Consider the following 26,685-nt stretch of genomic DNA (forward strand, 5'->3'; position numbering starts at 1 on the left):
TTCAACCCTTGCATCCATGTTCAAGTCTCCTCCCCGTAGTTTAGAATAATTTAGAATAGCGTCTTGTCAACAGTCAAAATCAATGGCTATTCGATCTAGAGGCTTAAAACAAAAACATTAGCAGCACACAACACACATCATGAGTGACAAAACAAAACAGAAATCGCCTGTATTCAACAACCCACAACTCAACTCAATGCAAACATGTGCCAATTCCCCAGTTGCCAAAATCCAAAAAATTTCAGTCATTAGCAGTTGCTAATTGCAGCGACAGCAGCTCATCTTCCGGGATTGTCCGAATGTGACAATCCGATTTCGGGTACGACACGCACAGCAATGTGTACCCGCCTTCCACCACATCATCGCTCAGCATTCCTTCGCTCTGATCGACCGTGCCGTTGAGAAGCCTGGCAGGGCAAGTCATGCACACGCCGAGCTTGCAGTCATGCGGCACAGAGAGGCCAGAGTCCAATGCCTTCTCTAGTATTGTCTCATCAGGTTCTACTTCAAGGTCGGTAGACTGGCCCTCGTGCTCCACCACCACCTTGTAGGATCGGACGGCGGAAGAGTAGGACCCCCGTGAGCGGTGGCGAGGCCGGAGATTGAGCCGGAACGAAGCGGAGAGTTTGGTGGAGTGAACATGTTTTGGGAGGGTGAAAGAAGGGGATGGAGTGGCGTGAAGAGTTGCCATGGTGTATTGGGTTTTGTCTTTTGGGGTGGGAAATGAGGGGCAGTTTTTGTGTTGTTTATGGTGTGGAAAGAGGATAAGGTTTTTGATGTTTTTGTGGTTTATTTTTTTATTATGAGGCATGGGCAGGATGGGCTAATGGGTTTGTAAACTTTTATTTTTATTTTTATTTTTAATTTAGGTGTGTAATTATTTTATTTTTATTTTTAAACTCTTTATGTATTTTTAAATTGAAATTTATTTAATAATTACTTTTAGTTTTATGTTTTTACTAAAAATTAAAAGTTAAAAGCCAAATTTTAAAAAGAACAGTTTTCATAAAAATAAAGATTTAAAAAAAAAAAAAAAGTCAGCAAATCAGTTTTTGATTTTCAATGAATATAAAAACAAAATGGTTATCAAATTGATATGTCAAATGTGATTTTTGCATTTTTTTTTTTTTAATAGTGTATAATCATGTGTTTAAAACTTTGTCATTTAATCTAGGTAAATTACATTATACCCCCTCAAGTTTAGGGTCTATTACAATCCCATACAACATCTTCAAAACACTTTATTTTCATACCTCACATACTATTTTATTTCAATATAGTACTTTCATTACATTTTTCATCCATTGATCCGTTAAGAGCTGACGTGACGGGCACAGTTATGCCACGTGGCTGCCAAATGTGTGCCACATGGCAAAAATTTTTTTATTCATTTAAAATATTATAATAATTTACCCTTAAAAAAAGAAAGAAAAGAAAAACCCAATTTGAAACCCACCTCCGCGCAACCCCCACCCCTGCAAACAAACAAACAAAAAAACCCTCCCCCCCCCCCGACCTACCTCCATCTCTTCCCATCACCACCACATCCCCTCCCCATCACCATCGCAGCCCCCAGACCACTCCTCCCTCTTCACCTTCCCGACCCACCTTCTCCCTTCTCCACTCTTTCCTCCACTATTTAAATTTAAAAATAAAAATAAAAAAACCAAACAAACCTAGAAACTCATCTTCTCCCTCCCCTCCCGACCCCCATCACCTTCACCGAGCCCAAACCCCTCCACCTCCGATGCTCTTGCCACCATGTCCAACCCTCTCCTCCTTACACCCCTCCTCCACTTACTCGCCGCAACTGGGCCCACTCCGAACACCCTCCCTTCTCTCTCCCTAGAGACCCACTCTCTTCACCGCTTGTTTGGGCCTAATCGGGACTCCCAAATCCCGACCCTTCACATCAAATATGAAACAAACCCACCAACCCATAAACCAAATTAGAAAGAATCACAAAAAAAGAAAAAAAAATGCAAGTAAATGCAAAATAACGAGAGAGAGAGAGAGAGAGATGTAGGAGATAGCGAAGGAGAGGGAGGCGAGGGGTTGAGAGTGGCGGTGGGGGGAGGGGGCTGAGGGAAGGGAAGAAGTTGGAAGCGGGGCTCTATAAATGGTTCAGACAGAAGGATTTGGGTTTTGGTTCGGTGGTGGGTCTCGGCTAGGGAAGGGGAGATGAAGAGAGTAGAGGAGGGAGAAGGTGGGTTGGGAAGGGGAAGAGGGATGAGTGGTCTAGGGGTTGCAATGGTGACGGGAGAAAAGGGAGGTGGGTCCCCGGGGGAGGGGGGGGGAGGGGAAGGTTTCTGGGTTTGTTTGTGGGGTGGGTTTCAATTATTATTTTTTTTAAGGGTAAATTATTATAATATTTTAAATGAATAAAAAAAAAAAAAATTTGCCACGTGGCACAACTGTGGCAGCCACTTCAGCTTTTAACGAATCAATGAATGTAAAATGTAACAGAGGTACTGTATTGAAATAAAGTAGTAGTTGAGGTATGAAAGTGAAATGTTTTGAAGATATTGTATGCGATTATAATAAACCCTAAACCTGAGGGGGTACAATGTAATTTACCCTTTAATATATCTCTACTAATTAATAAAGCACTCATTGTCAACCAAAATCTTATGAAATTACCAGTTTAAACCTCTAATTAAAACAGAACATGAATAAGAAATATGAGGCAGAAATGTAATTTCACAAACCAAATTTTGCTTTAACATATATCTAATTTAAAAGAAAAGAAAAAAATTCTCACTCCCATATTCTCTATCATTCTCTTCCTCTCTCATTCTATTTAAAAAACAAAAATAAAAAATTTTCTCACATACTTTGTGCGTGCCTAATTCTAATTTAATTTAACCACAAAAAAAAGCTGATTGGGAGATGTCATAAATTGGATGTGCAAATTTTTTGTAGGGACATAAATTGGTCAGATCGAATCTCAAATTGTACTTTGGAAGCTTACTGCCTAATACGATACCATGTTAAGTAGGAATACCTAAAAGCAGGCTAGATTCAACATAGAACCATAAGAAAACGATAATTGTATTTATGACGTCATATTTCTAAGCCAATATATATATAAATGATTTCTGGCAGCTTCATTGCATCTTGATCTTCTTCTTCACAAGGCGTGTTCATCGGATGTGAGGTGGTGATTATCTGTCAGTCTCCTGGTGAAATTCTCAATCTTTCTCTCTTAATTAAGTGTTAATCATAGCTTTTAAACTGTTTTTCTTTCACTCATCACATCCACACTCAGCTCATCATTCTCCAAATTAAACTCATTTTCTGGGTTTTTTTTTTCTTTCAAAACCAGCGACAAAACCCACTCACCCTGATCATAATCAGATTACAAAAATTATTAGAAAAAGTAATTGAAATTTGAAACATTTCAAGAATATACTCTTTAATCCTTTAGTTGATAACGTAGCAGTCGTTTCCTTATTTTTGCTAAATGATTGTGTTAGATTTTTCTGACTTTATTTTTTAATGAATTTTTTTTTTAATTCCATGAAGAATTAAAATTTATTGTAATTGTGGTAAGGAACAAATTTTAAGTATCAGGTGTGTTTTTGGTTGCAGTAATTGAAATTTGAAACATATTCAAGAAAATATTCTTTAATCTTTTAGTTGATAGCTTAGCGGTCCTTTCCTTATTTTTGCAAATGATTGTGTTAAATTTTTCTGACTTATTATTTTTATTCCATGAAGAATTAAAATTTATTGTAATTGTGGTTAGGAATAAATTTTAAGTACCGGGTGTGTTTTTGGTTGCAGTAATCTGTAAAAGAAGCAAAATGGCAGTTGAGAAGGCCGGCATTGCCAAAGATGTTACTGAAGTAAGTTGTCGAATATCCGAGTTTTATGTGTACTAGAGTATGGTGTTTTCAATGATTTGTTTATGTTCATGATGCCGGAAACATCTGTTTCGTTGTGTATAGTTAATTGGGAAAACCCCGTTGGTGTATCTGAACCAAGTCGTGGAAGGTTGTGTTGCTCGAATCGCTGCCAAATTGGAAATGATGGAGCCCTGCTCCAGTGTAAAAGACAGGTATGTAGGCGTTTTAGTTGTATAGCTTACTACTTGATCATTTTCTTGTACGATTGCTGATTTCACGGAAGCTATACCTGAAAGTGTTGCGGTTTTGCTCTGATTTCTGTTGTGGTTCCTAATTATTGAAAAAACAATGCAGGATTGGCTATAGTATGATTGCAGATGCTGAGGCGAAGGGCCATATCACGCCTGGGCAGGTTAGTTATTTCATAGGGAAACTTGCTGGGTAGGGGTGTAATGTTTTGAAGAATTTGTGCATGAAAGAGAGGACGCAACCACCTTCCTTGTTTATCGTTCTTGGTTTCTCCACTAGCAGGCATTTTATGTCTATTTCTAATGATGAAAAAGATGCAACTACGCTTTCTCACAGGAAGTTTTAGCTGAAAACATGAGTGGACTGTGATTGGAGAAGATTTTTTGCATTAGAAATGTTTGCAAAAATTTGATAATAGTCTACATTTAGTAAAACTACTAAAAATTTTTCTTTCACCAATATTACAAGCTTCCTATGCGATGTTGGTACAATGAAAGAAAGATGATATGGGATTTTTATTTGATGGGAACTATGATCTGACTGATTTTCATTGAATCTGACTTTGGTTGGATGGTGTTTTCTGAAGAGTGTCCTCATTGAGCCAACAAGTGGTAATACTGGGATAGGATTAGCCTTCATGGCAGCAGCTAAGCATTACAAACTTATCATTACAATGCCTGCTTCAATGAGTCTTGAAAGAAGAATCATCCTCCGGGCTTTTGGAGCTGAGTTGGTTCTCACAGATCCTGCAAAGGGCATGAAAGGGGCTGTTCAAAAGGCTGAAGAGATATTGGCAAAGACACCTAATGCCTACATTCTTCAGCAGTTTGAAAATCCGGCCAACCCTAAGGTATCTACTCAATCATCTATATCATATAAAGCTGACGCAACTTGAAGAAAAACAAAAGGTATATTGTGCTCGGAAAAAGTTATTTGATTTTTTTTATTGCAGATACATTATGAAACCACTGGACCAGAGATATGGGAAGGTTCAGGAGGGAAAGTAGATGCTTTTGTTTCTGGGATAGGTACAGGTGGAACTATAACAGGTGCAGGGAAGTTTCTAAAGGAGAAGAATCCTGACATAAAGGTTAGCTCACATCTTAAAGTTTAATCTAAAGGGTTCTTAAGTATATTTATTTATGAGCTTCTTTTGAAGAAGACCTGAACAATAGTCTGTACTTTCTTCATATTTTGATGCTCTTTTACTTTGTCTTATTGTGTTCATTTTTATTTCTTAATGTTAGCTGTATGGTGTGGAACCGGTTGAAAGTCCTGTCCTAACTGGAGGAAAGCCTGGTGAGTTATACTGCAATGCTGGTCTGAGATTATTTGTATGCCTTGCATAATCCAAGCCTGCAAGCTATTTACTGGCCTTTTCACTAGTTTAGAGAAAATTTTGTTCGTAATTTCATTTAAGATTTTCGGCCTTGCAAATGTGATTGGGTTTCTGATGGAGATAGGGCCGTAATAAACAGTTAGAGTACTGATCTCAGATGTGACTGGTAGCATAGAGAGGAGTTTTGTTGTGGGATACTCAGTTACTGCTTCGGTGGAATGAGTCTTTTGCTTCTGTTACTGACAGAATGTTTTAAGACTCTTATTTTCTGTAGCTTCTTGCTTGCAACTTTCAGTTGACTTCTGATTTATTAACTAGAAAGTTTGTTTGAGTGAAAATTTAGGTTTCTCTCAATCTTTTGCATAAAGCACACTTAACTTATGTGTTTATGATGGGCAATTCTAGTTTTTGCTTGCACGTTGTTGATGCTAATTATTATGCTCCTTCTAATGTAAAGGTCCACACAAGATCCAAGGAATAGGAGCTGGTTTTATCCCGGGCGTTTTGGAAGTCAATATCATCGATGAAGTCATTCAAGTAAGGCTCAAAGGTTTTTTTTTTTTTCCTTAATTGATATAAATCGTTATATTGTTATTTGTGATACATTCATTTTTGGAAATGGAACTCAAGCCGGTTATTTTGTCTTTGGTAGTGTTTTGATGGACGAATGTATGAATGGCCAGCACTTCTGTGAGCTGGTGTAAACACAGCCATTGATTTTTCATATGGAATGCCTTTAACTCTGCAAAGAACTTTGGAAAAAACACAGCTTGTTAGTTTGTTTCTAACAGCTATTACTGCTTTCGGTTTATAAATCTGTGATGTGTTGCAGATATCAAGTGATGAAGCAATTGAAACTGCAAAGCGTCTCGCACATAAAGAGGGTTTGCTTGTAAGTTCTTAACCTTAAAAAAATCAGTAGTTAGTCAATCACCGTATTACAGCTTTTGCATTGAATTACAAGCGTCTGATTATCTGCTCCAGGTGGGAATATCATCTGGAGCTGCTGCCGCGGCTGCAATTAACATTGCAAAGAGACCAGAAAATGCTGGAAAGCTCATTGTTGTAAGTTGGATCACTCCCTTTCAGTTACATAGACCTTGTATTAGCATTTTGCCCAACTCCTAGTATACGTCTATGCATTGCAGGTGATATTTCCAAGCTTTGGGGAGAGGTATCTCTCCTCTGTGTTGTTTGAGTCGGTGAGACGGGAAGCTGAAAGCATGACTTTCGAGCCCTGAGCTGATTCCTCGATTTCTGGCTGCTTCAAGTTTCGGCCAGTGGTTCGGAATTGTCTCGCTTCTTGAGTTAAAACTAGGATAATCTGGTTGTGTTTTGAGCCCTGGTCTGTTCTCTGGGGTTTGGCAGTTATAAATCCATTTTCTCGTACCTTTTCTCTTTGCATCTGCAACGACTAAATTAACTTCTTAGTCGTATCATCACTTGTTTGTTCCTTCACAAAATAATTCTAAAGGTCTCCTTCTGAGCCTTCAATAAAATTAATTTCTTAGTAACAGGGGATATAAGGAATTTATTTAGTAAAGTGATTTCTGCACATGCTTAATTTTGCCCCTTAATAATTATTCGTTCGTGTTATTCAATCTAATGGCTAAGAGAATGTAGACGTGAAAAAAGCGTGTACGATGTGGTGTTTAGTTGGCTTGACAATTCGCCCGCGCACTTTTTTTTCATGTGTGAACGGTTAAAATTTAACTAAATCTTGAATCTAAACCGTTCATATGTACAACAACAAAACTTTATCCCAACTGAATGGAGTCGATAGCATGAGGAATTGCATATCATTCGTTCTGAGACTGGCTTTAGCTTGTCCTGCAGAAATGCCACGAGAGGATTAGCATGCAAGATGCTCTGGTAACACTCTAAAATCAAGATCAAGTATTTGAAGGATTGTGGAGGATTCGAGACTTAAATTTTCTTCTTGGTCTAAAAGTTTTCATCTCCACCATGTACAGTCACCAACGAGCTACTAGCCTGCAAGCAAGTAGAAATGGTTTTATCTCCGATATCTGACGGTATTGCTACTGGAGTTGTGGTTTCTCCTCGCACTTTAACGAGTGGTGTGGCCACATTCTATTTATGAACCTATTGAGAACAATGCAGCCACCACCCCACACTACATGCAACACACTGCACTGTGGGTCATATACGATAATTTCATCTAAATCTAGCTCTTCATCTAGCTCTTCGATTGAACAATGTATCGCATACATTGATGCATACTAGAGAAACTCCAAGGTCCAGTCACGCCTCAGATCAAATGAAATCCTTGGACACCAAACAGAACACCCTGTTCAAGGAAGAAATAGTTTTACGTATAAATTCTCAGAGCAGAAAATAACATCTCTTTTAATACTGTCGAAACCATCAGAGCCTTACCTTGAAAATTCTCTCCACAGCTGTCAAAAATAAGTTTATGTACGGTCTGTAGTAGCGGGACAATACCAACACATGGCAGCCACTTGCCCGTTAGGATACAGTACGTACAGGGGCTAAGGAATTGAAAATGTTGAAGGTCAACTCCAAAATTCAACCAACGTCAACTTCAAGTTTTAGGCCTCTTTGGTGTGTCTGAACTTTCAGGCTCAGCTTTGCGCTTTATTCCTAAGAAATGTTCAACCTGAGAAAAAAAGATAAGAATTATTGTTTCTATGGAAATGAATGAAAAAAAAGGGGAGAGAAAAGAACGGCAAAAGTGAATGAACAGAGATATTCTACTACAAACTATCAGCACCTGCTACACGTAAGACAGTACACTACATAATATATCATCTAGAAGAATTTTATATAGATCAACATCAAGAAACCAGCGCAAAGAACTGTACAAGTTCACTCACCTTTCTGTCACCAAGCATTGGGGTCAAGCTTCCCGGGAGATCCCTCTCAACTGTTGCAAAACCACTTCTGGGATCGCTAGTTTGCCTGGAAACATGAGAACAAAGGGGGGAAAAGGGTAAATCAATTGGGAATTCTAATGTTGAATAAAGACAGAAAGGATAAAGCAGGGAAGCATATACCACAGCTCATGTTTCTTATTCAATTCTTTAAATTAAGATATTCAGATAAGTGTTTAAAATTTCGAGAATTAATTGAGTCATTTCTTAAAGTTGTTAATCACCATTTTAACATATGAATATCTCACATATACCAACTCCAAGCCTACTTTACTGATTTTCTTGTTTAAAGCTGTAGTAGTTGAATCCTACTGAAACTAGCAATAATTGATCCAAAACCAAAAACAAAATGAGTTGAATGAAATGATTGAAAAGCATACCCTGGTTTAACATGGCCACTGAGGACAAGATATGGTGTCTGCAAGCGAGCTTGAGTGTCCCTCATCCTCTCTGCAGACAGTGATGGCGTATCTGAACTCTTCATCTGCTTCAACTTTAGTTCTTCCTGGTATTGCTTCATGCGCTTTTCTTGCTTCATCTTTCCAGGCCCCTTCCCATGGAACTTATGAGAAAGTATCCTAAAGGCTTCCTTGGAAGTCAACTGGTGAAAACAAGGAATGCGTTAGCAGCACATAATAATAATACTACATGATCACCGATGAAGCAAAGATAAAAACATACAAAATAATGCATGCACCACAGCTTTCCAAACCCAAAACTTCTTTGTGGAATAAGCACAGGAATATTCAAATTGAATGTAGCTAATATACTATCACTAATGAAACAAAGACAAGAACATACATATTCTTGGCTACTACTCAGCTTTTAAATAGCAACACATCCAACCCTATAATTGAGCCCGTGTAAAAGGCATAAGAAATTATCAAATGACCAAGGCTAATATAATATAACTCTATGACCAGATTCACCACAATGTAACCATGTCAAACCATAAAAACAAATTAACTGTAAAAGAACTGAACAGAAGTACTTACAGTTCGGCCAAATTCATCAGTTCTCTCAATGCGAATATCCTTTTCCTGATAGACTTTAGGTGCACGAGTATCCTTTTGATAGCTAGAAGAGGATGAACGAGTATCCCTTTGTTCTTCCTTTTTTTGACGTGATGTATGGGTCTCCTTTGGCTGCTCCTCATCATCATCATCTACAATACCAAACAGTTTGCTCTTTTTCTTGTCCATGTTTCTACCACCCCAGTCAATACCTTCTTTAAGGGTTCCCCGATCTTTAAGCAGCTTCAGTACACCTGATAAGCCCTTCCCAACTGCAACTTCATGGATTGTTTCATCAGGAACTATCTCCTCCTTATCCTCATTCGCAGGTTGTTTGTCTTCACCCATATCGTTAACTTCAGTCCATCCACCAGGTTCATCCATTTTTTCTTCATGAGTTACTTCGGGTTCATCTTCTTGCATAAAAACATCTTCACTTTCAGGCTTGTGGGATTCTGAAAAGGTACGACAAAGGATAAAAGTCATTTCATTTTCTATTATAGAGAAACTGTGATGTAGCGCCAGGAAATTCAAAAATTTCACAAGTTTAGAAGGTTATAATCAAAACCTCCTTGAGAATAACATTGTAAAGCTTGCAGAAGGCTCACAACTTGGCACACCATTAAACAAATTTAAAGCAGAAAAACAAAGATCTAATTGGCATGTAAAAAGTCGCAACATCATACCCCTCAACAGGACATTCATAATTAACGATCTGGAATTTGGTGGAATAGGAAGATGGCCACCTGCTAACTATAAGATGATGACCAGTATGACATGATGTCTAAGATGGGAAGGGAAGGACTCCCCATCCTCAGCCAATAGAAAATCAATTACACATTACCCCAAGGTTGAAAAAGCGAAAACACAATGATAGAAGATACCTTCATCAAGCTGGAGGCCCCAGACAAACTCTTCCATCTCGGTGAAGCCAACCTTGTTATCCTGTGCCTCTCCAGTTGAGGGGATTTGCTCATCTGCAGTCTGACTGCTGGCAGTGGTGGTGGCAAGGAGAGCAACTGCTTGTGGACCAGATGCAGCTTTTTCCTCCTCTTTCTTTTTAAGAGCCAATTTCCTTGCTTTCTCTAAGGATTTATACAGATCATCATTATCATCATCTGCGAAGACAGGAGTTTCATCTTCCTCTCGTTTAACAGAAAGAGTTTGTTCCAGTCGCAATGATTTAGATGCCTCATCTGCTCTAGCATAAGCCAACTGGTATGCACTATTTCTCCCTTCAGCTTCCAATCTTTCTTGCTCCTCTTTACTGGCACGCCTCTTTGCATCATTCCTAGAACCAAGGTCTTCAACACCCAACCCTGCAGATACTGCTTCTGCTTCAAGGGCATCTAAGTCTAGCTTCTCCCTCTTCCGCAAGGATTTCTTTTTCTTAGGTTTTTTAAACTGAAGCATTTCATCTTGAGTATAGAAATCAGATGTAATCTTCCCAGACATGTTGAGATCTTCAATGCGGTTCTTCATGCGAGTACCCTGTATCCTCTTACGTAGCTAGCAGAAAGAAAAAAGGCAACTGTTATTCTTTTCATTTTCTTTTTAGTTTCTTTGCCTTTATCTAAAAGCAGTAAGATCACACCATAAACTTCAAAGGATCATAGCTCAAAAGATAGGGAACAAACCAAAAAGCAGAAAGCACCACCTATGAGAACACCAATTCAATTCACTCCACCAAATGCCCTGAAATCCTATTCTCTTTTTTTATTACCACTCACAAAATTATGACGAGAAAGAAAATAGTACCTCTTCAAGTTTCTTTTCTGCTTCGCCAGTAAAGCGTCCTCTTTCATCTAAAGTTAAACCCTGAAAATAAACATAAATTCACATATCACAACCATGTTCCATACTCAATGTTTCAAACTAATGTACATGAACAAGGGAAAACACTGGGTATAAACTGAACAGTAGGGGAAACCACGATATATTCACCTCGTCTGGGGTTGTATCATCGTATTGCGGAAGCATTTTCTTCTCTGCAGCAGGGTCGTCATTAAACCTGATACACCATAACACATACATATAGTTAATACCAACCAGTGTGGGCAATGAGATATGTGGAAAAATTCCAGATTATACTAGATGGCTAGAATAGACAATGTCACCCAACAATTAAGTTGCTTTTGGCAAATCAAAATTTTTATCACACTTTATAATTATGGTTAACATACTTATCAACATAAACCCCGGTTTTCTTCTTTGCTGCCTTATAAGCCTCGTCTCGCTGCTTCTGCTCTCCAATTTCCACATTCTCAAGCATATCAATGTCTGTTACATTGAAACAAAAACCTCTATTAAACAATATAAAATTAAAACATCCATGCCTACAAGAGGCAGTGGGCACTGAGGAAAATAAAGTAACTCAAAATTTCTTTACCTTCATTAATGTCACCATCGGCCAGAATATTCTGATCTTTGAGTGTTAAAACAACTGCCCCGCCTTCCATTACTTTGTCAAGGCCATGAATAACTTTAACACCAGCTAGATCATCTGTAAACAGGTATTCAGAGTAAGGTGATATCAATCAACCAAGAAACACAGAAAAAGCATCATAGATTCTAACTAAGTCATTCAGACATTATTGACAAGTCAACTGAAAAAGTGAACCAAACTCTAAAAAGTACTATCAACAGTATTAGAGCCCACAACTTGCAACTGTTGGCTCATAGTTACAGATATAGAAACCATGTATCAAGAGCTGGTGCTATTGTCAGAATACTGAATCAACCCTCTAGAGGCATACAGACAAAAGTCCTCAAGGTTGGTGTACTTTTTATTTTGTGCTCAGGTGTCAAACAAATTTTGTAACTCTACAAGTTCTACATAAAATATACATTCTACCTTAATCATAGCCCCACATATTATATGTGCTCAAATATAAAATGAAAAAACAACTAAATTCAAATTCCTGTTGATGTCCCAGAGACCCTTAGCTTCTATTCCGAATATTAAAAACATATCTCAAGTGAGAAGGAATCTTACGAGTGGGATCCTGGGCTGTCTCCTCATCTTCACTTTCTCCTTGACCAATATTGTCCTGAGAATAATCAAAATTATATGAATGGTAATTATAAAATCAACAAGCGTAAACACAAACAACAGGAACACTATCAAACTGACCTGTTCCTCGAAAATCTTAGAAAGCTGTATAGCTTTCCGCTTTTCTGCATTCCTTTTCTCCTCGATCTTACGACTCCTACTAACCCATGCTAAAACCTCAGGAACATCTTTTGTTTTCTTCTTTAATCTCTCTTCCTTGGTCCTGAGAATAAAGCAAACCCAATATAACTCATTTGTAGCCAAAGCAAAGAAATATACACATGTTACATGGCAATGTCCTTAAAATAAGTGTTTAAATACATCTATGTATAGAAATCAATATAATTATATTGCCACCATCTGCAAGAATGTTACAATCTTTGATTGTTCAAATTAGATTCAAGTAGAACCCATGTAGTTGCAAAATTCAGAAAGAACAGACCCACTCTCCCATAACATCCATCATTCGGCTACATTCAAAATAAAAGGCAGCAAGTCCAGAAAAAAAGAATGCAAAAAATAAAAAAAGGAACCATCATAAGTTGTAACCACAATTGTGTCAAGCACAAATAACTCCTAAGCAAACTGAACAACCATATTTATAACTGAAGTTGTGTGAAGGACAAAGTGACTCCAGAGAAAATTGCAGGCAATATCAGGATATAACTAGAATACCTACCAAAATCACAAGATACAATATACCAAGCAAAGTTGTCAATAAGTAATTGATAGTTGGTTCAAACTTCAAATAGAACACTGCTAACATACTACAATCACATTTCTCTTCAAGTGATGTCATTTACTTTGACACAATAAACCAAATGGATGACAATGAATTGTTTTCATCCTTTAGGAGATGTTGACTCTATTTTTTTTTTAATAAACAGCCAGTATGCTTTTGCATATTTCATTCTGCTTATTATTAACTTCGAAGCACATAGCCCAAGAATATTATGCATATTGTACGTCACAGACAAGTTCAGGTTGCCCATAAGATCACTTTATATGCTTGAATACTCCAACATCCAACTTCTTCGGTTCCCAACAAAAAGCAACGAGATGCAATAATGCTTAATGCAAAATGGGAGATGGAGCGGAAATAATTCAAACAATGAAAAAGGTTGACAACATAAATAAAATATGGCATAAAGAGAACACAAATGAAGATGTACTTACTTCAAGATGCGTTCCTCAAGCTCCGATGCTGATAGATGTGTTCTGCTTGATAAGCTGTCAGTATGCCGTTCGTCCTCGGCATTATGGGAAACCTTCCCCTGCTTAAGAATGTCTTTATCCCTATTGTCATCACCATTTAGCTTCGCTTTATCATCTCTTTCAAGGCTTCTCCTGCTTACTCTGTCTCTTGATTTATCCTTGTCTTGATCCAACTCCCTCTCTTTTTCCCTATACTTGTCTTTCACCCTCTCCCTATCGGTATCTTTATAGCTGTCCCTTCCTTTCTCTCGATCTTTAAGTTTTTCTCTCTCCTTTTCTCTTTCCTTTTCTTTTGCCTTGTCCCTTTCCTTTTCCCTTTCCCTGTCCTTATCCCTATTCCCCCTCTCTTTCTCTCGTCCTCGATCACTATCCTTCTCTACCTCTCTCTCCTTCTCCCGTTCTTTTTCCTTCCCTCTATCCTTTCTATTTCTATCTTTCCCCCTATCATGCTCTTTTTCTCTATGACTCTCTCGATCATAATCTTTCTCCTTCACCTTATTATCTTTACTCTTATCCTTATACCGGTCATCTCTATCATCCTTACTCCTTTCCTTGCTAGATACTCGATCCTTTTCCAACTCTTTAGATTCTTTCTCTCTTTCCTTTACAACATCACTCCTTGATCGTTCTCGGTCTTTACTTCTATCATCCTTCTCTTCCCCTCGGCCACTCTTCTTCCTATCCTTGCTCCGGTGCCTGCTTGACTTATCATTCGCATTCTCCTCTAAATCATCATATGTCCCTTCATCCCGGTGCTCTCTGGTCGGAGAGTCATCTCGATTGTACTCCACTTCCATAACCACGAAACTCCACCCCTGAAATTACAAAAAATCAAAGAAATCAAACCACATAAACAACCCAAATAACTTTGAAAACCAAACTACATTATAAAATCCAAAATATCAGGCGTCTTTGGTAAACTGATAATATAACGAAGAAAAAGCATCAAACTTCGTCAACTTTACTTAAATTTTCGGGATAAAAAAACACAATACGATATTCACATGAACATATGAAGACTCAAAAACCCTAATCAGCCAAAAACAAAATTAACTTATCGAATTTAACGAAAAAAAATCAATGCTTAGAAAGAAACTGATACCTTATGAATGGTATTGGGGTTTGTTTGGCGGCAAGTATCGGCCGAGCTTCCGTCGCAATCTCAAATATCTCTAAGCTCCGTTTTGTGAACTTCGACTTGAATTTGTTTGATTTGGTGAATCGTTCAGAAATTTAACAACAATTGAGTTGCGAAATCCGGATTTGGATGGCTTCGACGGCGATTTCAGCACTTGAATTTCCTGAATTTCAAAGCTATTTGGGAGCACAACAGTTGAGTGAGAATAACGGTGAAGGGGGAGGGCAGAGGCGTGGCGGATTTGGGTGGGTTCGAAAGCGGGGAAGTGCAACGAGTTGAACGTAGGAAGCATTCCCCTTTCAAACCGAAGGAGAATTCTCTACCCTCTTAAGTCTATCTGCCCTTCCTCCGACTTATTTCAACCATCACCATTAATTTACGTCGATATTGATTTTTTTATAAAAATAAGAAGACAAAAGGTAATATGTAAGAGAAAATGATTGAAAGGAGTGGGAATAGGAGGTTAACCTTCTTCTTTAAATCGAGCCTTTTCTCTTCCATTCTTTTTATTTTCGAGGAAAAATGCTTGTTAAATTTTAATCAGACACGTCAAAATTTTTATTAATTAAATTCAATCAATTCAACAGATAACAATTTAAAATATATATATATAAACAGTAAAATGTGTGGACAATGTCACCTTTTTTATAGGTCATTCAAATGGAAAAGGATTCTGAATTACTTCTTAATAATCCATCAAATCAGAAAATATGTATCATTGAAATTTGATCTAACGGTTGAAGTTATTATAACTTTTAAAGTGACCCTCTGTTTGTAGCTGTTGGATCAAATTTAGATGACACAGATTTCCTGATTTGGTGGATTAGGAGGAAGGGATCTGGAGAGGTGGGCTGGGTAAGTGTGCGCGTGCTGGGCCGTGGGCGCGTCTGGGCTGGGCAAGTCCAGTTCACTCTCTTTGTTCCACTATCACATGTGGGCTCTACCACTAATTTTGGGCTAAATCTTGGCTGGTATTTGAGTTTTTTTTTTAGGTTCTAAAACTCAACCCAATTTTAGAACAAGGGTTGGAAAGAAGGGGGGAATAAAAGGGAAAATTTAAGACTTGCTCCAAGGGTTGGAGTTGGTCTTACATGTGGGCTCCACTACTAATTTTGGGCTAAATCTTGGCTGGTATTTGAGTTTTTTAAGGTTCTAACACTTAACAAGGGTTGGAAAGAAATTTTTTTTTTGGGGTGGGTGGGGGGGGGGGGGGGGGAGGGGACTTGCTCCAAGGGTTAGAGTTGGTCTCACAATGGGCTCAACTACTAATTTTGGGCTAAATCTTGGCTAGTATTTGAGTGTTTTTGGGATTCTAACACTTAACCTAATTTTAGAACAAGGGTTGGAGTTTGTCTAAATAGTCGAGCTACTCTCTATGCATGCCCACCAACTACTTAATAAAATGCCCCAAAGCGAAGTTGCTCTTTTTATTGCGTAACCAAATAGGAGATCAATGGTTGAATAATAGCATGATAGCTTACATTAAGAGTAATGTCTCTTTTTTTTCCATTGAAAATGAACTTATAATGTAGCGTTTGTGGACAATTATAACTTGTATTGTTATTTGTTCTATAAATTATGAATGATGGAACTATGATTTAAATCATATGTCTAGTTTGTGAACTTTTATATGTGATCCTCCGAATAACTGATTGAGAGGGTGTCTGGAAAATATAAAAGGGGAATGGTTTTATTTACTTAGAGATTTTATCTTATATTATTTTATTAAGATTTAAGGTTTTTTTTTTTTTTTTTTTGAACAATTGACATTATTTACACTAATGGGATATCAATAATATAGTTCAAATTACCTTTCACTTAAAAGTTACAAGTGAAGAAGAATACCACGTACCGTAGTACTTAAGTTTGTTTATATTCAACAAATTTTAGGTTAAGGTTAACTATTCAGTTAGACTTGCAGGTTGTTCTCTATTAATACCTATATATAGGGAAGAATAAAGTGTGGAATTATGAAATATTTTGTTTAGCTTATATTTCTATTCCAGAACAGAAATAGAATGAGAAAAACAAGACAATACAAGCAGCATGGATACAAAATCAAAACATCAAACTGCAGGAGCTAAAGACAGAATTAGTGATTTACCAGATGCATTTGTTTGGGCCTCTACATTGTCTAAAAGATGGAGAGATGTATGGACTTATGGAGATTTTTTTGAACCTCAATCGAAAATCTGGAGCGTATACTTTCGTTACGTAACTCATCTGTCATAAAAAAATTTCGTCTTCATTGTAACTGTTTGTATTTTAGAGATGAAGCTATCTCTCTTATGCATGGTTGGATTTGCACTGCCATCAGGAGCAATGTTGTTCAACTTGATCTCTGTTTTTATGTTTTTGAACTTTATAACATCGGGAAGTTAGAGTTCACAATGCCTCAAAGCATTTTCACGAGGAAAACACGGTGGTTCTGAAGGTGGACTCAAATTGTATTACCCATGATTCCCCTGCATCAGTTTGTTTCCCAAGTCTTAAGTGCCTCTATGTTATAGCTCATACTTCTGCAAGTATTGCCTCACTCAGAAAGCTTGTCTCTAACTGCCCCGTGTTTGGATTAATATTTAACATTGGGCTTTATAATGATGAAGCCCAAGAATGCAAAAGCAAAGGGAGATTGGGCTCGAACAAGTCGATAGGCCTGAGAAGAATTGGAAACCATTTCAGTAAGGCATAGGCCACATGTTTATGTTTGAAGTGATGGGCAACAGAGGGCAGCTCACCCTAGCAAAAAGAATTTTTCAAGGGCATGGATGAGTAAATAAGTGATGACTGATCACCCTCCAAAAGCCATTAGCTAAAGACAAAGCTTTGACAGTCGAGCTAAAATGTCTATAAAAGTAGAAAGGGATACCAAAGATAGGGACACTCAACCAATCAATCAAAAGACATCCAAACTTCGCTCTCAGACAAGCTTATACCCAGAAAGCTGTGTTTTGTCCAGACTCTGCTCTTTTAGTCATAGATCCCCATAGAAAGCCATCTTTTGTCAAGTTTAAAAGCTATGCTACCTTCCCCTAGCGTTGTAGTATCGATTCCCTATAGTAAAACCTCTGTACTTTTCATTCCCCAAAGCCTACAAACCTTTGTAAACACAAAGAGAATTAGTTGCAAAACGTTAAGCCTTGCCCGATAAGGTTAAATCTTACCCGCGTCTCTTTTGTTTATGCTCATATAAAGTAGATATGTTGTTTAATGCATGTCTCATTGTGTTTTCAAATCATTTCCAACGATACTAGTGAACTTTTTACTCCTTTAAAGTTAATTGTAATGGTTGGAATGGCCCTGAACCCCCTTCATCTTGAACATATAATATTCGTCTACGATCAGATCAAAATATATGTTCATGATTCTTATTCACAAAGTATCAATAGAATCCAATTCATGGTCAGAAATAAATTCATATGCAAATAATTTCAATATCAAAGTCCTAGGCTATGGTCAAGCACAAAGAACCAAATATCAAAATTGCAATTCCACTAGTGAATGAAAGCTAATTATCAATCTGAAATCCATGAATTAAACAATCAAATAACTAGAGTAATCATAATTAGGGCTTCCTCTTAGCCTTAACTAAGAGTTTAGAGCCCCATGAACAAAGAATTCATAGTAATTCTAAGAAGGAAATTTTGCATAAAATAAAACTAGAGAAAAAGAACCAAATCTTTGCCGCTCTACCCCTGCTCTCTCTATTTCATGGTAGAAGAAGAAGTCGGAGATCCTCCCCCCCCCCCCCCCCAAAACAAAAACAAAAAAAACCGAAGCCTTTGCTTCATATCTTTATATACTGCTCCTTTCCAATTCGTAGGATCCCATTCTTCTAATAAAATTGAGGATTTTATTCCTTGATCTCACAAATATTTTCTCCTAACTTGTCGGTTGCCAATCCTTGGAGCCACCGATTGGAATTCTATTTGCAATAATAATTCCTTGTGTGTAAATTTGAAAAGCCTCATTTGTAAGTCAACTCCAAATAAATAAGATTACCCAAAACCTAATAGCCTTCAACCTAATAATAAAATAACAAGTAATTAAATAAATGAAGCCAATGTTAATAGCATACCTAAATTGTAACGAATGTGCTAAGACCATTTTAAATTCCACTTTTAACAATAAGCATCCTAATCCTTATAAATTACAAAACTAAAGTAATTTACCCACAATAGTTTGAATGAGACACTAACAAATATAAATAATAGGGTAACAATTGTAATAAATACGTGTCTATCATAAAACCTATGTACTTTTTATTCCTCAGAGCCTACAAACCCTTGTAAACATAAAGAGAAGTGGTTGCAAGAAGTTGAACCTTGTTCGGGTCTCTTTTGTTTGTGTTAATATAAAGTAAATCTGTTGTTTAATGCATGTCTCATTGTGTTTTCAAATCATTTTCAACGATCTTTTGTTCAAACTTCACTTATGATCAATCTGGCTAAAGTAATGAACTTTAACTCCTTTAAAGTTAATTGTAATGGTTGGAATGGCCATGAATCCCCTTCATCTTGAACATACAATATCACGAGTTAAAAGTCCTTGTTTGCAAGGCAACAAAAAGAACTTTATACATACTTAATCCATCTATGACAATCCATTGATAATCAAGAAGTCTAAGTAACTTGTGGCGCAAGTAATAAACTCAATTCACACTTATACAACAATCTGTTATACAAAGATAATAGTGGCATGATCAAATCTATGTTAGTCTTGATTGTGAGTCTCAAGGTCTAACAAAGGCCCCACAAAAGGCACATTTTAAACTAACAGCAAATTCATATTGCAACACACCAAGTAACAAACCTTGCCTGACAGGCAAAAGCCCCGGGGAGCTATGCGAGGGACAAATCCGGCCCGAACACCCTGTCCTTGAAGATTTGGAACTAAGGGGATATTTTCCAAAAGACGGTCCGGATTTGAACATCTTTACTCCTGAAATAACTCAGAGGTAGCGTTGGGCTATTCACTTCATTAGTAAAGAGAGTTTTCCAGTGCTGAATACTTGTCTCTTGTAGCTCCTGATGAATATGATGATTGCAATTTGCTTGCATTTAATAATGTCTAATAAATGTGTTTGACTGCAAATTTCTAATAAACGTGTTCCACAGAGCACCTAATCTACAACATATTCGTCTCGACCTTAGTCTTGGCAAATTGGAACAAAGAAGCGGGCAGTTCAATCCACCGGCTTTCGTGCATGTTTGTTTGTCTTTGCACCTCAAGACCATCATCTTGGAGGGATTCAAGGGACTTCCATATGCGATGGAACTGGCAAAGTATTTCTTCGCTAGAGATGCACAAGGTACTTTCCATGTTCAAAATTGGTTTAAAAATGACTTGTCATGTGGAATTTTGTTAGGTTTCAGGAATGACGAGTTCAAAATATCATCATCAATGGAGGTTTCATTTATTTTTGTGAGTATTTTCAATGGATATAATGTGGCAAAAGGTTATGCTAACTGTATGCATATGAGTTTTTACATGTTAATTTTTTATGCAGCAACACTTGAGTAATTATAGTTTGACATGTGTATAGACTTATCCTTTGTGTTTTTATTGAGTTACTGAATTTGAACATCACTTTCATTTCTTTTTGTGAACCTTTTAGATATAATGCAATAAATAATCTATTTCATGTCCATGATCTTTTATGGTCATGAGTTGGTTTTCTAACTACACTATTATATGATATGACCCAGGATATGTCATTGGAGACGCTTAAAGTCTTGATGAGCGCTATAAGAACATGAAAATTTATTTGTAGATCTGAAACACGGTTACGTGATGTTATTGTTTCTTTCAAATTTTAACACGTTGGTTTATTAATACACCCATAAGTATAACATATTGACTGTATCATCTTCTCTCTTATTACAACACGTGAATGGTACACCGGGGTGACTCACGTCACCGTACTCATAAAACGTCCTATGAGTAACGGTGCTATTTGGAGTTGAAGATAGAAGAATGAAAATACAACAAATATAAGTATGAAAGTGATAATTGAGTAAACTACACGGGGTATTTGTGCAATTAAGCCAAATAAACTAGTAAAATACTCGCTGTGCCGAACCGCATTTGAGCAGCTTTGCTTCGTCATTCGCTTCCTCCTTCGCTGCCACTCTCCCTGAAGTCTACGGAGCAGCCGTCTTCTCAACAGTTTCTCCGCGCCACCACTCAGGTACGCTTTCTTCGCCATGGATGTTTACTTCACCTTCTTCTCATTTGAAGTAGGATCATAGGGTTTCGAAACCTCTGATTTCTGTTAAATTTAATCAAAATTAATAACTGATTGGGTTTAACTGCGCTAAGAACACGGATTTTGTTTGGTGAAGGTTTGTGTTGCCGTGATCTGAATAAGGAGAAAAGGGAGTGTTTGGGTAGCTACGATTTTGTGTTTAAGTTGGAATATTAGATGGTTATGACTTTTCAGTATCTGCAGGAATAGCCCTAAGTTTTATTGTTGTATTCGATTCGAACTCTGGTTCTGGATTCGGCCTCCTGAAACTGCATAAAGTAGACAAAGAAACAACATTTTTCGCATCAAACATTGGTAAGTATCATATTATATGTGAATTTATGAAAAACTATACAATCGACATCAAAAAATTTCTTCAAGTTCTTGAAAAATTTAAAGATATTGAAAAACCAATGCCCGGTTATTGCATATATATGTTTTCTGAGCTTGTATAGAATTTGAAAATGGAATTCATACACCATTGTGGTGATATTTCGATCTACTTGTGATGGATTCCAGATTGCTAGTGGATTTTAGCTTATGTTTTTTTTGTTGGATTTCCCTGTTTATATATTGCACTGTGTCAATTTCAGTATGCATAGTTGGGCTTGGTATGTTCAGAAAAATCGTAGGACAGGGAGGGGAAATTTACTCTTCAAGAAGAAAGTGCAGTTGTAACCTGCTTCTTTATTCCGGCTTCATTTTGATCTAGGTAGAGATATAGGAACAGCTAAGTAATTTCGATGCTTTTAGGTTTAGTAAAGAACTGTTTGTTAATAAATTGGTTGAACCAATTATTTTTGAAACATTTTTTATTCTGGTTATTATGTACAGCTTCAAATTCCAGTTCAAGATACTTTAGGGTTAAAGATAGACTCGACTAAAATTCCTAGTTAAGTTATTACCGGCGAACAAGTTGTAACTCAATGTATCAAACATAGTAGTCATGCTCATCCAGGCCATTGTTTGCCTTGATATGTAACATTTGGAAAAAATCATGTGGTCGAGGAGTTGCTAACAGCAGATTCTATGTATCTGCATATGTAGTGGAAGCATACTATAGAAGATTCACAGAATACATTGATTACTTATATGTTTTCTATTCAATAACTGCTACCACATATTGTTTCCTTTAGATAACAACATTTGATCAAGGAGTTTATGATAAGTTGACAGCAGATTTTACGTATGTGTATGTGTAGTGCAAGTGTGCTGGATATAGATTAGTCAACAATATAAAATTTGCATTGGAGGGTTGCTGTCATTTTGCATCCTTAGTTGGGGATAGTCATACCAATTATGGTTGCAACTGGAACAAAACTCATACTAAATAAACTCACCGGTGGTCTATCATGTTAAAAAATTGTTACCCAGTTGTAACATTCTGTTTTAGCTTTGAGGTTAATTTTTCTCCCTTAACTAAATGCAGTCGGTTTGCATTACCCAAGGAGCATATGAACGTTGTGTATGACTAATGTAGATGCAGCTGCAATTTTAATGTTTGTTTCTTTTAATAAATTGTGTACATTACAATAACCAAGAAGCAGAAGCTATGGGGTTTCTGCTAAATGTGATATACTGTATGCCCTTTTGTTTTGATCTATCTTAGCTAGTGAAATTGTGTTTGCGTCAATTCTTCCTACTCTTGAATTTCGTTGCTCCATCATTTGTAGGGAATCATGGCCACTAGTAGAGCTGAAAGGGATCAAAAGGAATATGTAAATGAACAAGCCGTTGCAAATAAGTTTGCTGATATGAGGTCTGAGCTCAACCAAATCTACTCGAAAATTACTGAGCTAGAGATGGAAGCGAGCGAGCACTCACTGGTCATCAATGCCATCCAGCCACTTGATCCGTCCAGGCGATGCTACCGGATGATTGGAGGTGTTCTGGTGGAGAGAACCATCAAGGAGGTCCTGCCAGCCGTGCAGCGCAACAAAGAAGGTATTGAGGAGGTTATTGCGAGGCTGAATGAGGCATTGGAGAAGAAGAAAAAGGAAATCTCTGATTTTGAGGCTAAGTACAAGATCAGGATACGGAAGGAGCAGGGTGAGGAGAAGGATGATAGCGCTAGGAAAGAAGGGACTGCTCAGGGAGTCCTGGTTGGCCCTGCCGGTGGAAGCGGATGAATGATGAGGATTGTACTTTTAATGGTCTTCCACCACCTTTGTTTTGTTGTCGCGAACTTCTTAGATGTGTTTTTCAAGCGTATCAGGTGGTAGAATGGTTAGCAAATTACAATTATGGCACTGAATTATTGAGAGTATGTACATTGTACCCTATTTAACTATGCTTCTCTTTCTTTCGTAAGAATTTAAGGGCGAAAGCACAAAATTTTAAGGCGAAAGTATGAGTTTTTTTATCTCGGTAATTTTAGTGAAGTTCTACTTTGGTTTCAATTATTGCAATTTAATCTATGTTAATTTGTTAATTGTTGCGGTGCAAGGACAGTAAGTAAATTCCGTCAATCTATGAATGAAACTAGCACTGCACGTTTAAATTATGCTGGAAAAGCCGATAACATTAAGCTTGTCCTCGAATTGCAACAATTAGTAAATTACACGAGTTAAATTATAACAATTAGTAAACTACACGAGTTAAATTGCGACGATTTGAACAAAAAAGCGCAAGGCAGACAAATCATGATTTAGCCAATTTTGAATAATCCAAATTATACAATGAATGCTATTGAGTATTTGATTCTCTCTTTCCATAAACACACCATATGGGCCGGGTCCGGTCTGCGGGCCCTTGAACCTAACATTCTCACATCTCTCACTCTCAGCTGAAAAAATCCTGAACTCCTCTCCCCGCGAAAACCTGATCGGAAAACTCAGCCAAAATGGCATTGACAGTGAGTAACACGACGCTGGAACCGGCAATGACCGCAAGAACCACCCCGGTGGTCCCCAACACCTTAGCGAACGCCGGCCACTCGATCTCCCTTACCTCCTCCACCACTCCGCTCAAAAAGTCCCCCTCTTTCTCCTCCTTCCTCTTCTGCATCGCCGCCTTGATCTCCTTCCCCAACTCGCTCAACTCGACGGGTTGACTAGCGGCCGATTCTCCTTCCGCGGCCGATTCTTTGTCTTGGGTGCTCACCGATTCGGCGCCGGACTCGGAATTCGCCTGGCTTTCGTCGACGGCTTTGACAAATGATTGCCTTCTGTTCTTCTGTGTTACGGGCCGTCTGGGTTGGGATAGGGGAGTTGAGTGGCTACCGGCACATGGAGGTTTCAACCGTACGGATGAGTTCAGGTGACCGGATTTTGTGGGTGGCGGGAAAGGTGAGGTAACCGGGAACTGTACGAACATGCGTAGAGCCATGTTTTGGTGTTTCTGGGTGGTGGTACTGGTACCTGGTCAGACTGAATTTGGATGATGGCGGATGTTAGGGTTTTTTTTTCATCATTTTTTTCACTAGGAATTTTAGGTTTGTGGGGTCCATCATGGGTACTTGTTTACTGGGTCGGGTCGTACTTGGGCTCTGTTTTGGAGCCCAGAGTTCAGTTTTTCTGTTCTATCCTGTTAAGCTGAGCCTTTCAGGCCCAAACTTTGGTCGCACGGCACACATTTTTTTGTGCATTACATGGAAGTTGAGCTTCAAAGGACTCGTGTTTACGTTAACTCGATATCTTAACAGGTTACATTGTGTTAATTTGTAATTCAAGTCTGAATTCGATTAAAAGTAACCGGTGACACCACTCGATATGTGTTAATCATGAAGAAACATTGTATTTTAAAGGTAAAACACCGAACAACAATCAACAAGAACATAAAAACAAAAAAACAAAAAAACAAAAAAACAAAAAAAAAAAATATATATATATATATATATATATATATATATCATGCACTATTGAAATTATTCGTATTTTCGAGATTCAAAAGTCAATAATAGTAGTTGCCGGAGTTGTGGGATTTGAATGGTAAAGTCTCAGATAGAAGAAGGGTCAAACTGTGGAAGGACTTGTAAGAAATCGTATCACTTTTCACGAGTTGAAAGAGGCACCGCCCTTCAAGTTTTATCACCCTGCACCCTTTTCTGAACATTTATACGAGCCATTCATAACTCACTTCACAAACGCTTGTGCCGGCTTCGATTTGACGTGATACTGTAGCATATGCAACGTGAGAAGTGTCTTGATGCATGCAAACAAGATGCATGGCCTACAGGAGAAGCGACAGAAGATTTCTCCATGCCATTTCCGACGAAAACCAAACGTACAATTATAGCCACGATTCATGAAACTGAAGGACATGTAAATAGCTTCCATCAGAGTCAGACAACAAAAAAAAGCAAAGGATATTGAAGCAAATTCAAGTTTTGTCAGATACTTTGCTGTATTTGAATGGAAGTGCATCCTCCATTGGCATAGCCTCCAACAGTCCCTCTCTCCTCTCTCTCTCTGTGGCAGTGCTAGCTGTTTAAATAAGAGTAATACAAACTACTTTACTATACAGTTAATGAGTCTACCTCTAAGTGCATTGGGGGTTTTCTGTACAACTATAGATATATTGTACCTCCTTTTGAAGGGACATGCTCCACGTTCATGGATTGGGATCAGGTATTACCCGTAAATCGCGGATATATATAATACGTATATTCATCAAATATCGCCTATCACCTATAGGTTTTTAGGCTCATTTTGAGTTACAAGTGGATAAAACATAAAGAAAAACTAATGAAAAGAGTTTGAAAACTTTGAGTTTTAACGATAAAGATAAAATAAAGGGTAAAATGTATAATACCACGATTGACTTTTTAGTGAAAAATGTGATTTTTCGTTAAAATGAATAGTACTGAGAGTTTTTCGTTAAAGTTGCCTAAAACATATGTAGTAAATGTGTGTGGTATATATGCGAGTAATAACATGTCTCGCTTGATGACCAGTGGAGCGGAATACTTGCTAAAAGCTAATGATATATACGTATGTGTACTATACATATACAGGTATATTGCATGTGTGGAGTTTAGACATTTAATCCAAATCATGGGGTCCATGGGAAAGATCCCTAAGAAAATCATCGAGTCGAGTTGATTGAGATGTGATGTGATCATCCATAACATTGAGTCGAGTTGATTGAGATGTGATGTGAACATCCATAACCCGACAATCCTCACAACACTATTCCTGCTCTCCTGCTATTGCATTCTTTTTGTATTATTTGATTGTCAAAATGTACAATATTATCATCTTCTACATTTAGTGTTTGGTTGTTTCTCCAAGTTTGTAGTCTTCCGTTTTGTTTTTTTTTTTTTTTTTTTTTTTTGATTGACTAATGATAGAGATACCATATATTTAGAGGGATGGGTAGGGTTTGGTGCGGTTCAATTTTGGAGTAAACTGAAATCAAAATCAAAATTTATTTTGGTAGTTCAGTTTGGTACGAGAGTAAAAATCAAAGTGAAACCGAACTATTCGATTTTGATTCGGTTCGATTTCAAACGATTTTAATTTCGATTTGGAGTTCCCAACCTTTTTTTTTTAATAAATTTTATTTCATAGTTTTTTTTTTTAGTTTGATTTGGCTTCCAAACAGGATAGAAGCATAAGTTACAGTAAGTAAAACCAAAATTGATAACTACTATACTAAAATTCAAGGAAATTCCTTTAGAGTTTGCTTTAAAATCAAAAGGAAAAGATAAATCCCAGCAACCAATATCCACT

At 37.5% G+C, this 26,685-nt stretch overlaps 5 protein-coding genes across 8 annotated transcripts; 2 read left to right on the forward strand and 3 right to left on the reverse strand.

Moving 5' to 3' along the window:
• Positions 1-83: 83 nt before the first annotated feature.
• On the reverse strand, positions 84-770 carry LOC137731374 (ferredoxin C 1, chloroplastic-like). The gene has a single exon (XM_068470483.1). The coding sequence runs from the start codon at positions 689-691 to the stop codon at positions 242-244; it is 450 nt and encodes a 149-aa protein (XP_068326584.1). The 5' UTR covers positions 692-770; the 3' UTR covers positions 84-241.
• A 2,315-nt stretch (positions 771-3,085) lies between these two features.
• On the forward strand, positions 3,086-6,950 carry LOC137731368 (cysteine synthase-like). The gene is made up of 11 exons (XM_068470472.1): positions 3,086-3,182; positions 3,787-3,848; positions 3,951-4,060; positions 4,203-4,260; positions 4,684-4,947; positions 5,050-5,187; positions 5,345-5,396; positions 5,894-5,973; positions 6,269-6,328; positions 6,421-6,501; positions 6,585-6,950. The coding sequence occupies exons 2-11, from the start codon at positions 3,807-3,809 to the stop codon at positions 6,675-6,677; spliced, it is 978 nt and encodes a 325-aa protein (XP_068326573.1). The 5' UTR covers positions 3,086-3,182; positions 3,787-3,806; the 3' UTR covers positions 6,678-6,950.
• Positions 6,951-7,042: 92 nt separating this feature from the next.
• Positions 7,043-15,113, reverse strand: LOC137731363 (SART-1 family protein DOT2-like). Its single transcript, XM_068470468.1, has 14 exons — positions 14,731-15,113; positions 13,590-14,443; positions 12,495-12,636; positions 12,357-12,411; positions 11,751-11,864; positions 11,545-11,641; positions 11,306-11,372; positions 11,120-11,179; positions 10,246-10,870; positions 9,344-9,816; positions 8,729-8,949; positions 8,292-8,376; positions 7,834-8,074; positions 7,043-7,744 (listed from the first exon to the last, which is right to left on the reverse strand). Exons 2-13 carry the CDS (start codon positions 14,423-14,425, stop codon positions 8,000-8,002), a joined length of 2,850 nt encoding a protein of 949 aa, XP_068326569.1. The 5' UTR covers positions 14,426-14,443; positions 14,731-15,113; the 3' UTR covers positions 7,043-7,744; positions 7,834-7,999.
• Positions 15,114-20,808: 5,695 nt separating this feature from the next.
• LOC137731373 (prefoldin subunit 2-like) lies at positions 20,809-23,373 on the forward strand. Of its 4 annotated transcripts, none has more exons than XM_068470481.1 (3): positions 20,829-20,956; positions 21,209-21,328; positions 22,687-23,373. In XM_068470481.1, the coding sequence occupies exon 3, from the start codon at positions 22,693-22,695 to the stop codon at positions 23,140-23,142; it is 450 nt and encodes a 149-aa protein (XP_068326582.1). In that variant the 5' UTR covers positions 20,829-20,956; positions 21,209-21,328; positions 22,687-22,692; the 3' UTR covers positions 23,143-23,373. The 4 variants fall into 4 exon arrangements, with proteins under 4 accessions (XP_068326579.1, XP_068326582.1, XP_068326580.1 ...); XM_068470479.1 differs by having other exon boundaries at positions 20,835-20,956; positions 21,218-21,328; XM_068470480.1 differs by having other exon boundaries at positions 20,870-20,956; positions 21,111-21,328.
• A 271-nt stretch (positions 23,374-23,644) lies between these two features.
• On the reverse strand, positions 23,645-24,406 carry LOC137731372 (preprotein translocase subunit SECE1-like). The gene has a single exon (XM_068470477.1). It carries the CDS (start codon positions 24,338-24,340, stop codon positions 23,795-23,797), a length of 546 nt encoding a protein of 181 aa, XP_068326578.1. The 5' UTR covers positions 24,341-24,406; the 3' UTR covers positions 23,645-23,794.
• Positions 24,407-26,685: the final 2,279 nt, after the last annotated feature.

Source organism: Pyrus communis, chromosome 4 (genome assembly GCF_963583255.1).
Source record: "Pyrus communis chromosome 4, drPyrComm1.1, whole genome shotgun sequence".
NCBI lineage: Eukaryota > Viridiplantae > Streptophyta > Magnoliopsida > Rosales > Rosaceae > Pyrus > Pyrus communis.